Source organism: Scleropages formosus, chromosome 4 (genome assembly GCF_900964775.1).
Source record: "Scleropages formosus chromosome 4, fSclFor1.1, whole genome shotgun sequence".
Taxonomy (NCBI): Eukaryota; Metazoa; Chordata; class Actinopteri; order Osteoglossiformes; family Osteoglossidae; genus Scleropages; species Scleropages formosus.
This window is the reverse complement of record NC_041809.1, coordinates 30,906,224-30,919,364: the sequence shown is the minus strand read 5'-3', so window position 1 is coordinate 30,919,364 and position 13,141 is coordinate 30,906,224. Positions and strand designations below refer to the sequence as shown.

Sequence of the window (13,141 nt, the reverse complement as noted above, 5' to 3'; positions counted from 1 at the left end):
CTTTCCACCATTCCTTGTCACCACGGGGGCCTTTCCTCGTTTCCTCTCCATCGGAAGGTAACGTGCCGGACGAGAGGTCCAACGCTCCATTCTACATTTGCCTGCTAAGCTATATTCAAGGACATTTTCAATCAAAATCAACCTTCCTCAGACTGGCTCTTCAATGCTTTTGACATGTTTTTAAGTGTACATTGTTGCAATTTTGAATGCAACAAATTATTTTAATTGAATTCATGTTCCGCTGCGGGGGGTCCGGTGGCGCAGCGGGTTTGGCCGGGTCCTGCTCTCTGGTGGGTCTAGGGTTTGAGTCCTGCTTGGGGTGCCTTGCGATGGACTGGCGTCCCGCCCTGGGTGCATCTCCACCCCTGCGCCCTGTGCTGCCGGGTTAGGCTCCGGTTTGCCGTGATCCTGCTCGGGACAAGCGATTTCAGACAGCGTGCGTCTGTGCGTGTTCCATTATGTGTTCATAAATGTGCACGAAGGATGTGTGGTGCCCGCCCGGTCTGCTTCGCTTCACCTCGCCCCATCCCAAGCCTCCGCACCCTGCCATCAGTAACTGGAATCTGTCCCTGCCGCTGTCCACGAAGCTGGGACAGTCCTGTTGCTGGGCGCGGGTTGTGGGTCACACACTGGGAGCAGAAAGCCCGTCCAGAACCTCAACCGGGGCAGAACTTCCAGCATTTCATCACATTCATCACCCTTTATGTGCTTCTGAGAGGGGATATTGGAAGGACAAAAATCCACTCGGCTGTGTTTCCCGTGTGTTGGCGACGTTTTTGTTTCTCTATTTTAACTTTTATTCAGAATATGTATCAAATTAATTTCATAAACTGCTTGTCCCGGGTTGGGTCACGGGGGTAAGGAGCCTATCTCGGAACCACCAGGCAGACAGCGGGGGGGTGTTTCCACACCCTGGACGAGACGCCACTCCATCACAGTTTATTCGCCACAGTTAAATATATGTGAAATGATGTCCTAGAGAATTATGCGCCGTTTTCTGATCTGTATTATTTGACTTTCGGCACTAAAGAGTTTGCGTAACCCAAAATTACATGCAACTTCAGTGGCTTTCGTGCCGCCCAAGGTGGGTTTTACGGTTTAAAGCGTTAATGCATATTTGCTGGCTGCTGAAGGGCAAATGGCCTCGAGCAAATGGACAGGTTCCTGTCAGCGGGAGGTCCCGACGTGGCTGGAAATCGTCACGCTCCACTACAACACATGGTGCAACAGCAGCTCGAAGCACAACGTCCGATCAGCTCCTCCAGCCCGGCCTCATCGACTAACACCGCTACATATAAAAATTGTGCCCCGTTTTATTTCAAGGGAGCAACAAAGGAATCTTACATCTGAATATAAACGTTTAAGCAGTTAGCCAATTAATAGAATTAGGCTTTTGTGATTATTCACATACAGTATATGATGTGAAATTTGCATTCTCTCCAACATGTAGCCATATTCACCGTTCAGCAACCAGAAGGTACATCTGCAAAACCAAAATATGCGACTCAGCCGAGATGTTGGCGATCATTCAGTTTCGTACGTCTCCTCGCGGCATTTCCCAATATACTCCGGTACCCTTGTTAACACCCACCAAAATAAACACCTCGCTCAGTTTCAACCTTCCCCTGGAACGAAAACGGGGAGTGTGGAGTTTTAACCGTGGCCCAGTTCCAAATGGCTCACGCGTAAAAACGGATTCCGCTCCACGCCGACATTTTCCTGCCTTCGGGTGGAAGAGGGGCCCCGTCTACGTCCGAAACCAAGAGTCTAGACAGTGCCGGGCAGTTTTATTTAGCTTGTCTCTATTCACCGGCTCAGTCATCGTTATGTCTAAAGGAATCAGAAAGTTGTCGCTGGTCTGTCCCACGAGGCCAAGGACGCCCAGGCAGCCCAGGCAGCCTCGAACACTAAGCCTAATTAAATTCCAGCCGTGGGCACTTTTGCCAAATCAAATTTAGCATCAAATCTAAAATGATAAAGAGGTGCTGGGTTTCGGCCAACATTTTCTGCCGGGCCTGCGGACGCCTCCGGCTTTAGAGCACTGTTAAGGGGTTGCGGGGATGAAGCAAGTTCTCGCAGGTGACCTTCTGCGGCGCTACCTCCCTCGCACGCCAAAGAGCTATTTTCACACTCCCGTGCCCCGCGTGCCGCATTCCTGGCATCTCTCGGAGAAAGCATTTTAGGCCGGGAGAGCTATTTTAGTGCGCTTAAAACATTTCACATCTCCACCAGACTCCACCCAGCACACCATTAAAATTAAACTAGGATTAAAACATCTTGCAATAAAACGGCGAAAGGCACATTTCACACAAAGCAAGCATCGAGGCTCTAAAGGTGTCTCCGGAAAGTCAGCCGTTCGCTTCAGCGTCAGGTTTTCCGTTTCTAATAAAAGCTTTGGAGAGAACCGCTGAAAGAAGCACACACGGAACAAAAAAGGATACGTAAAGCTCGCATTTAAAAATGAATTATTTACAGACTTTGAAACACTTTATTTTCAGCTCCAGTGTAAATAGAGACAACATACTTGTGTTATATACTGCAACTCCAATGAGGAGTCTAGAAGTGTACAGATTTTGCCAAAAGACCTATTTTTTGCAAAGTGTATAATGTGTATAAATGATGCGTCACACGAGGACAGAAATTCTAAGACGTATCTCAATATGGTGCTTAAAATAGTTTGTAAATAACAAACCAACCCAAAAAGATTTAAAGGTTAAAAAAAAAAAAAAAAAAAAAAAAAAAAAAAACTTTTCTAAAAGAAATCTAAGAAAGAACTTGTGAAGGGACAAATGTTGCACCTTCTTACATGGAGGCAAAGTCATGGGTGATTCTACAGAGTCCCAAGGAGAATAATGGCTAATATCACTGCCCTCAATCTCTGACTCGAGTCCCTCCCGAGGGCTCCGGGGAGCTCGTTCCCGATAGCATCGCTCTCCACGCAGCTGCTCCACTTACTCCATCCCCTTCCCAAGTCAGCCGACAGTGCCGGTTAAAAATAGTCTCCGCCGCCCCATCTACAAGAAGGACGGTGGGTGCGTGCGTTCGTATGCGCGCGTTCCGACTTAGTACAAGGCCTCCTCGTACACGCCCACCCGGACGCAAAAGAGGATGGCGCCGCCCAGCATGAAGATGGTGGATCCCCAAGCCAGGCCGTAGCCCCAGTTGAACTCGTGATACGTTTGCAGAACTTTACCGTCGATGAACTTGATCGGGTAGAGGACCAGAGCGCAGGCCTGCAGAACCACTGCAAACAAAGGGGAGGGAAACTCAGGAATGAAGACAGAAGCTCACATTTCGGCGGGGACCTCCTTCCGAGGTGGCATTTTCTATTAAAGCGTCAATCCGTACTTCAGACACGCCGACCGCCCTCCCTGAACTGTATCAGCTGAAACGTCCATCCTCATACATAAGCTGACACAAGACGTGCTTATGCAACTGTCACCACTTTCAGCCAACAAAAGATCATTTCAAACTGAAATTTCAAAAGCGATGTGAAACTGCTATACAAATGAACAAACGGCGAATTGGAATTATGACTCGTTTCGCAGACAAGGACATTGCGGCGCGTTTTCAACGAGCAAAACAGCGGTCCCGTGGTCGCACCAACTCAACGGGCCCGTAGCACAAGGTCATGCATGTACTTCTTGAATCCTACCAACAACTGAACATTTTATCTTGACAAACAAAAATATTTTTGACTTTTGATTACCAAATCCAATGAACACAGGGTAAATTAATTTACTTTTTTTTTTTTCTTTCCATTTCAGGATAACCAGTGTTTCCAAAAACTCCCAAAATAGTTTATGGAGTTTTTATGAACAAACAACTCAGACACTGTGTGATCATTTGGGGAAAATAAGTGGTTTTCAGTAAAAAAAAAAAAAAAAAAAAAAACAAAGCATTGATTGAAAGTAACACGAAGACAAAACAACTCAGTTAATGCAATAAATAAATTACTAATTAAACTGATCTCACTAAAACCACTATAATCACACTGGGGTGATTCCAGTCCTTCCTGTACTAGTTAATTATCTAGCTAGTGTCCTAAACAAACAGCCTTACTACCTTGCCAAGTACATAATATTTCCCCCTTTGTATATTATGAATCTAAACTTTTTTGTTCGTCTTAAGGGCAATAATGGTGACAATTTTAAAGCTTGTGATAGGAACAGTAAACATCTGTTTATTCACGAAGACAGACATCAGATGCTCTGTATTAATTCACTTCATAGTTCAATTAAGACGGAAGTTGTATATGGTGGCTCCCTGTCCAGCTTTAACAAAACCACCTGACCTGGGCCAACAAGGACCACAGCTGAACATCACTGCTGTAACGTGATGAATGGAAATCAAAGTAAGCAAAACTTACACTGTCAACCGAAAACTTTCAAGAGTCACGCTTTTGCGGGATCCCTTGTGCGGGAAGCCTCATCGCCTGAGCTGAGTTCAGCATGCACCGGCGGGGTACGGTCAACACGGATTCCTGGTCTCCCGAGATAGACGTGCGTCACCGGCCACGACGGCGATTCTTACCACCGCCGACGCCAGTAAACGCTGTCAATTGCTGCTTGGCTACAAAGAGTCCGGGTATTAGCAAAATGGAGAAGAGCACAACGGTGGGTTTGATGTATGTAATTTCAAGCTGTTCCCGACCTTCTGCTATCCTGCTGAAAGCTCAGCCCTTACCCTCCATTATGAACATACTAAGAAATTTTTTTTAAAAAAGGGCTCCAGTGTGAGAGTAAAAGCACTGAGGAACACCCAATATACATTTACTGGTTTGTGATATTCTAACATTGTCAGTCTACTATAATATCTCGCAAGTTCCAGGGTCAGCGAGTTCCAAAATGCATCATCAGCATGTTTTGTCTGAAACCAGTGTATCACGGATCCTCTACTGAAAGAGGTTTAAAAATTCAGAACAAAACTGTCACACCTTCTTAAGGTGCACAGACACCCAGACCAGCAGGAATCTTTCTGAAAACAGTACAGCGCATCGAAGTTTATAGTGGTCACCGTTTCAAAGCCAAAAATTAAAAACTAAACGGTGCATCACAGAAAATGTGAATATAAAAATCCAGATTATTTTGTGCCACAGTGATCGGTTTAGGTTTCAGCTTTTTTAGAGCTGGAAGAGAAATGAGAATTATGAGAACACGCTGTTAGGTGGAATTATGACTTTCTAACCCTATGGACCATGATGACCATTTCCATCTTTTTTCACCCCCTTGGGAAAGTGCCACGTTAGACCTTGACGCCCCCTAAATACCGGCACTACTGTCGACAAAGCGGAAGGGTCACCGTGGCGAAAGCGTGCCGCAAAACGGGAAAATCGAGCACAGGAAGCTGCAGACTTTCTACGGCTTCCCTTCGCTCGATCTGCACGTCGTCATGAACGCAGCTCCTCTCTGCAGTTATTTTAAGATCCTTTAATCTGCTTCCCACTCTCCACGCACAGTGACAGAGAAATCAGTAAATACAAACGGAGAAAAGGTATAGCGCTGAAGGAGTCTGTGCGGAGAACAAAGCGATGAGAAATAATTCAGCATTAAGCTACTGTTTCGTCGGTTTCCTTGTCTTCGCTCCCGTTTCGATTTGCTTGTGAAAATGTGACATTAACCACACTTTTTATTTTCTTCCCACGTTGCTGCTAAGGACATGTTATATCCTCCCAGGCTTATCATTTTTACAATACAGCTAGATGTTCTACTAGAGCAGCTCAGGTATAAGACTTTGCTCAAGTGTACAACAGCAGGACCTGTAACCACACAGGGCTTTCCTCTGGCATCTGTTATTAGAAGCCACTGGAATGCATTTTTACAACAGCTGAACTCTGGGAGGGGTGCTAAACTGAGTCTATAAATAGCACTGCTGGATAAGAACAACTTCAGTATGTATAATGTAGAAGACTTTCTGGCACATCTGTCAACGGTGTTTAAAAAAAAAAAAAAAGCTCCTGTACTCAACACTGCAGCAGATAAAATCTCTGAATTCGGCACAGAAACATCGATACTGTCTGGTTGGGGTTTCAGAGAGAGTGGCTCCTTCCACCTCTGTCTCTTCCTCCATCTTCATCCCCCGAAGCAGGGACGGGCCTCTCCTTTGCGCTCATTAAACGGTCTCCGAACGGAGCTGATCTCGATGACATCTGGCACCTGTCCCATTGCATCCTGTGAAACTTGTCAGAGCTCACTGGGCATGAGGAGGGCACCACGTACACTCAGACATCAGCACGCAAAAGCAGGGCAAGAGGTGCCCTGTCGCTGTTGTGACATCAGCACCAACTGGAACCCTGGTGTATTTTTAAGTGTCACAGGGTGAAAAATAGATAAATGGGAAGACTTGCCTGCAGTGAAGAGGAAGATGGCCACTATGCGATAGCACTTCCTGTGTGCCCCTTGGCACAGTGTGACGAGAGCGATGACAAATGCCACCAGGGTCACCGCAGCCCCCGCTAGGAGCATCACCAGGGTAGCGACCTGCCAGTCTGAGAAACAAAAGGCAAAGCAGAGAGTCACACTGCTGCAGCAGCTCAACAGCTGGTGTAGCGCTTACAATACAGACTCATAACCTGAAGGTTGCTGGTTCAAATCTCAGAATCCTTTTAGACCCTTAAAAAAAAAAAAGGCACTTTTCCAAAATGACTTCAGCAAAAAATTCAACACACTCATAAACTGAGTAGCATGGCATAAAAAAGGTACAAAATATTGAATATTTTTCCCCCCCAAATCTGTACACATACACAAGAACCTTTACAACATGACCAGATTTCCTGAGAAAATTCATTGCATAGCTTACCGTTGTGCTTTTATAGCATTCCTCACTGAAAACTTGCTGTTAGGGGGAGTAACATTTACACATTCATACATAGCTGTAGAGTTTTTCCATTTGTCCAACTACCTTTTTCACTGTAATGTTCAAATATACAAGTACTCTATCATCGCCAAGGGCACAACTGCAGTGTACTCTACCCAGATCATAGTAACCTCTTGGTCAACAATTTAGCGCTTTAAATCACTACTTCACAAAGCCATCCTAACAACATCTGTCTGCATAACAAACTGCCTAAAGTAACCATTTCATGCCGATTTTATGGTCTGTATCTCCATCCCTTCTCCACACCGCTTGTGCTCTCCGAGACTAATTTTTGCATTATAAATTATGTTGCTCGTGATAAATAGAACCCCTTGAACCCATAGATCAGCTTTTCTCTTTGACAACTTCAGCTGTACCATTCAGTCACCAATTTTATCACATTTAACTTCCCCTCTTAGAGATTTTCACTGTATCCTTTTGCCTCTGTTGTTCTGATTGCTCCCACGCCGTTCCTCTACTTTGGACAAAATTGTTGGTCGCTCTCAGTGGACATAAAACAAGGGCTTCATTAACCCTGCCTCTTCTTCCCTTCGCAGACCAATTCTCTCAGGTTTACTTAAACCTAGTGAAGACCCGAGGCCCCTTTGCACCTGTAGGTAGCTCCTGGTGTCACCAAATTCATGGACGTTATCCATAACCCCTAAGTCACATAGGTCTTTTGATCCTTGGGGCTGAAATGCGGACGCTCAAAGGAAATCATGGGCTCGCTTCGGCAACGCAAGGCTTTCTACGCCCTCTGAAGATGCACGGAATAAAATAAATTCACTATATACTGAGTCGTCTGCTTTCTTCTGCGGTCCGTGCAGCGTGATGCTCTGCTGAGCGTGAGACAGCACCGCAGGGGGCCCATCTTCTCAAGGGGAGTTTCTCGGGGCTGCTTCGCTGAGGACGGCGGGAGGCCGCCAGGCGTTCCGCGACAGACGCCACTGCAGACATTTTCAGGTCGGGTGAGGAAAGCGACTGATACAAATGGTTGTGGAGCGGGGGGGGGGGGGGCAAGTCCTGCATGGAGAAACAGTAGCTGGGATTTTATCCACTGGCTGAAAGCCACATCCGCTGACCTAACGGCACATCGCTTAGCAGGGCGGGCTCGGTACGCCGGACGGATTTCCACACGTCGTCTCTGGAGTTCGGGACAAGCAGCTGCACTCAGCCCAGTCCCTGTGGACATGACCTCATCACCTAGAGGGGCAGCCCGAGACGTGGGAAGGTCTCCCCCGGCGGACATCCAAACAATGCCTTTTGTGTTTGGGGAAGACAACGATCAGGCTGGCTGCTTCTCGGCGACACTCAAAACGAGCGGTGGACTCGGAGAGAACTCAACGGAAAGGGCAGGCAAACAAACAACAACAGATTTCTTTAGGCAGCTGCAGGAATTACTCATGTTTATATCCAATTATGTAAATGTACAACTGCCAGAGTAACAAAAATTTCATTTTTAAAAACAAAAAAAAAAAAAAAAAAAACGACTCTGTCATACAAATGTATCCTGCGGCCTCACTTTTACTTCGACAAAACAAACAAACATTACTTACAACCTCTGGCTACTTTGTCGCATTTATCGGAAGCGCGCGACACTCACCGTATATTTCAATACAGCCGAGCGGTGCTTCGCTCGGCTGTATTGAAATATACGGCGAGTATTTAAATACTATTCGTACGAGCTACACGCAGCCGCAGTACCGACCCCAAACCACGTTTTTACACAGTTGTACCCTGTTACTTTGTACTTAAACAACAAATAATAAACATGGGAGGCTGAGAGTGAAGAAGTTTAGGAAACACGCAACAAATGGCCGTTGTGTGCCGCTACAGAAACGTATAACCACTGCAAAAGCTTTAAAAAAAATACAAAAACTTAATTTAAATAACGTTAAACAATAAAATAAATAATGTACATCTTGTAGTTCCGACTCAGTAACGTCGTCGTCGTCGCTCGGAGCAGCAGGACGTGGCGCGAAGCGATGACGGTTCACACAGAAAACCCCAAAAAACTACACAAGCAAGTTGTTGCATGATTATATTTCGAGTTAACCACACTTCACCTACAGCCTCAGCTACGTCACTCTGTCTTTGTCCGGCGGTGCGGGTGCGGGTGCTCGTGCTCGCGGCGACCGGGGAGGCGCGCGGTACGCACCCGCCGAGAGCGTGGACGAGCAGCGCCAGCCGAGCTCCTCTTCCCTGCACGAGTCCCAGAGCGACAGCGAGAAGCGCTCCGCCGTCACCCACGAGGGGCTCAGCAACGCCACCACGTCCAGGCAGAGCGCGAGGAAGACGCAGAGCGCGGCCACGGCGCGGAAGGGCCGGAACACGTACGCGTCGTTCACCGACATCTCTTTTTAAGTCTTTAATTTCACCGTCCTCTCGCTCCCGACCCGACGCCCTGAAGTTGCTACGGATGACAACGGACTGAGGGACGGAGACGCGCGGCAGCACAGCCCCTCTTCCCTCTTCCCTCCCCCCCTCAGAGCGCAGGTTCCCATGCGCCGCCAACAGGAGCCTCAAAGAAAGGAGAAGTTTCCGTGTCTCCTCATGATGTTCTTGGCTCTTCTGCGTCCTCGTCTCTCCTATTGGCTCCAGCGAGCCGCGCCGAGGGTCTCGCGTGGACTGAAAGGACGGACCGCGTCCAAATATTTCCCCATCTGTCCTAAAACCTTTAGTAAAAGTCACCATCAGTCGGTACCGCAATCCCTACATTTACACTTATTTACGCACATCTCATAGACAGAACAATGTGTGCATTACATTACAGACGGGTGATTAAGTGCAGTTACTTTGTTTCTTTCCATCTCCATGCGTGGAGTAGCTGCATAGGCTATAGTATAGGTTTATCCAAAGATAATCGACAATTCCTAATCACATTCCCTAAATATGCATTTTTTTAAACAATTACATTCAAGAGTGGGTGCGTGAAGATGTATCTGTTATTCAACAGTTCAAAGTTATAGAGCATGAACATTTACATATATTAAGAGATCATGGGAGAAGTGAGTCTGGTAGAGGTGAGTTTTAAGAACCTTTTATTTGGACAGAGATTCAGCAGTTCTGAGTGACAGGGGGAGGTCGTTCCACCGCGTCGGAGCCAGATACGAAAACCTTTGTGTTTTTTGCTTTAGGACCTTCTGTGTGTACATATTTAAGTATTTAATCATGCCAAACACCAACGGTGCTTTTAAACATTTGGCGGATATAAGATGCTTCTTTTAACAGACGCTTCTCTCCAAAGCGACTTCCAATGAACTCTATGTAGTGTTACCAGCCCACACACCTTATTCACCGTGGTGACTTACACTGCTAGATACACTACTTACACTGGGTCACTCATCCATACATCAGTGGAACACACTCTCTCTGTCACTCATACATGCACTACAGGCAATTTTTGGAGTCACCAATACAGCAAACAGCATGTTTTTGGACTGTGGGAGGAAACCCACGCCGACACGGGGAGAACATGCAAATTCCACACAGACTGAGTGGGGATCGAACCCGCATCCTCTCGCACCACTCAGGCGCTGTTAATTATCTAAGACAGTAGTAGCAGGAGGTGAGAACAAAAGTCTTATCGCTGCAGAAACCTGATACAATCCAGTCCTGTAAGGGTACGACAGCTGGAGGTGGGATTTGAACCTTTGGGTCCAAAGGCAGCTGCTGTAACCATTACACTACCATCTGCCTCCCCCTGTGGGGTAAAGATGTCTTACAGCAAAACATAGACACAAATAAGGAGCGCCGTATCCGCGAAACAACATATAGAGGGGGGTGTCCCACAGCAGGAGCCCTCTGCGCATCAGTTGCTGAGCCGACACAACGCACAAAAACTAAGCCAGATGTTAGTTCCCCAAACAACAACACATTTTGATCGCTGAAGAGCGCTTCAAATACCAGAAACAAGGAAGGCCATAACAGAGATGTACGTTTTCCTGAAGATACAGCTGTGTTAATTTTCAATTTACAGCCTTTTCACTATAGCAATTCTGGTGTGGGGGGCACGGCGGCGCAGCAGGTTTGCCTGGGTCCTGCTCTCTGATGGGTCTGGGGTTCAAGTCCTGTTTCGGATGCCTTGCAATGGACTGGCGTCCCATCCAGGGTGTGTCCCCTCCAGCCTTGCGCCCTGTGTTGCCGAGTTAGGCTCCGGTTCGCCGCGACCCCTCTTGGGACGAGCGGTTTCAGCCAGTGTGTGGCTCTGATGTGGTAAACTGCTTTCTTTAATACCATATGGGTGTTACAGTTATTTGTTCTCTATTGCAAACAATGTACAGTACATGAATTGGAGTAATAATGGTGCTGTGTATTGTACTCTGTCTTCTCGCGGGGTGCAAATGTGTCTCTCCTGGACAGAGTTTTGGAAAAACACACTTCACGAATCATCAGACCTCTGCAGAAAATGATACAAAATCTGGCTGTGATCTTGCAAAATGTCATTATTTAATCAATTAGTCAAAGTAACTGTATCATCAAACATTTTGGTCTTGGCTGTTGCTTCCCTTTCATAGATCGCAAAGTGTGTAAAACGTCCCAAAAGAAGTTCAGCAGATCATTCTTTGTGTCATCTCAGGAAGAGGGCGACGTCAAAAGGGGAAGGGAAGGACAAAAACGTGAAAGGCACATCATGTCGCTCTAATGGCAGAGGCAAATGAGCATAAATAAAATAAACTACTGACATCTAAGCATTGTCTTTGCTTGCGTCCTGAAAAACACAAGCCACTGCAATATATTGTAATACTGAATGGACAAACAAAACAGCATCCAAGTCATTGTCAGCAAGTGACGTGTGCACACACACACACACACACACACACACACACACACACACAAAATTCTACTATTGCACCCACTGGGTCTCTTTTCAGCTTTATACTCCCACACTCAATACTAATGAAAAGTACTGCTGAATCTTCAACCCAGTAGGGAATTCATTTCATGATGTTTTGTTCCCTGGTCTCACTGTCTTCATCTTCAAGAAAAATGCAAGTGCTTTGACATTAAAAATAGCTGTTACTAAGAGGAAGAGACATACTTGCGAGAACAGAAAAGATGTCTTTTACATTACTGCCTCATGGAACGCAGAATGCATGAACTGTGTCATGGAGCCATGGAGACGGTGAAAAATGAGACATAATAATGCAGACGCTGGTTAGTTTAATAGAAATTTCCAGTATTACTTATCTATTCCTTCTGCCTCTTTGTGCTGTTTTTCTCATGTACAGATTTGTTGTTGGATTCATGCTATGAAGTTGCCCCCAGTAGCAGAACATGAGTTTTAACAAAAGTCCAATGGTTACCTATGGATTTAAGATATCTCATTTAGAGATAAGAAAGTGGCAAAATATCCATTTGCGCAAATGGACGTTAGTAAAACTTCAACTTTAAAAAAAAATAAATAAATAAAACGGTACTCTAGACAAATGTGCCTATATTAAACATTCATAACCTTAGAAATTACTTATGTCAGCAAGCTCTGTGAGGCTGTTAAATAGAACATTATGTGAAGGACCTTTCAATAACACTTTCATAAGCAATGCAGGCTTTAACTCTATATACTGTACTACTGAGACCATCGCTGAGATTTTATGACATTACAGAACTAAAGGTTTATGTTTCAAGCCATTATCAGACAGTATCATTTATTTTAGACTTTGATTGAATTCATATACTGTAACTTCTAAGCTTTTAAAAATTAACGTCACCTTACTTTGTCTTAGTGTTTGATTGAAAAATACGTAATGAGAAAAAACATCTCGGCTACAAATAAACTGCTTATTTGCTTTATTTCACATTCATTTATGTATTAATTTGTGGAATTTACAGGTGTAATTGGAGACAAAATTAAGCTGGAGTTTAGATAACTGCCCCAGTTACCCATCTAAAGTATTGGTTGCAACCTCTTACCTCATGATCCAGGTTTCTCTGGCCCACCTCCGGCTCCCTCCGTCATGTCACCAGGCTGCCTGTCACTTTGATCTTCCGGATCGTGCTTTTCTTAGTTCTGTTGCTCTGGCATCAGGAACCTCTCCGTTGGCTGCTGTTTAGTGCCTCTTTGCCTTCTCGTCGATGCCGCAGAGCCCAGGTCCTTTGCATGCCTTCCCACGTTTATTTTCCGCTTCTGTTCTTCTTGCCTGTCTGACATACTCCCCACAGGGCCCCAACGGCCTGCTGTCCCACTCTTGCATCCTCACAGCGTGTTCCTCAGCTCCAAGTGCTGGAGATGCTTCTTCTCTGCCTTCTTCTTCTGTGATACTTCCCAGCTTGCTCCTAGGTGCTG

At 45.8% G+C, this 13,141-nt stretch overlaps 1 protein-coding gene across 1 annotated transcript; it reads right to left on the bottom strand.

The window, feature by feature from the left end:
- Window positions 1-2,736: 2,736 nt before the first annotated feature.
- LOC108934480 (transmembrane protein 47-like) lies at window positions 2,737-9,551 on the bottom strand. The gene is made up of 3 exons (XM_029251510.1): window positions 9,014-9,551; window positions 6,347-6,487; window positions 2,737-3,244 (listed from the first exon to the last, which is right to left on the bottom strand). The coding sequence occupies exons 1-3, from the start codon at window positions 9,207-9,209 to the stop codon at window positions 3,063-3,065; spliced, it is 519 nt and encodes a 172-aa protein (XP_029107343.1). The 5' UTR covers window positions 9,210-9,551; the 3' UTR covers window positions 2,737-3,062.
- Between the last annotated feature and the right edge of the window lie 3,590 nt (window positions 9,552-13,141).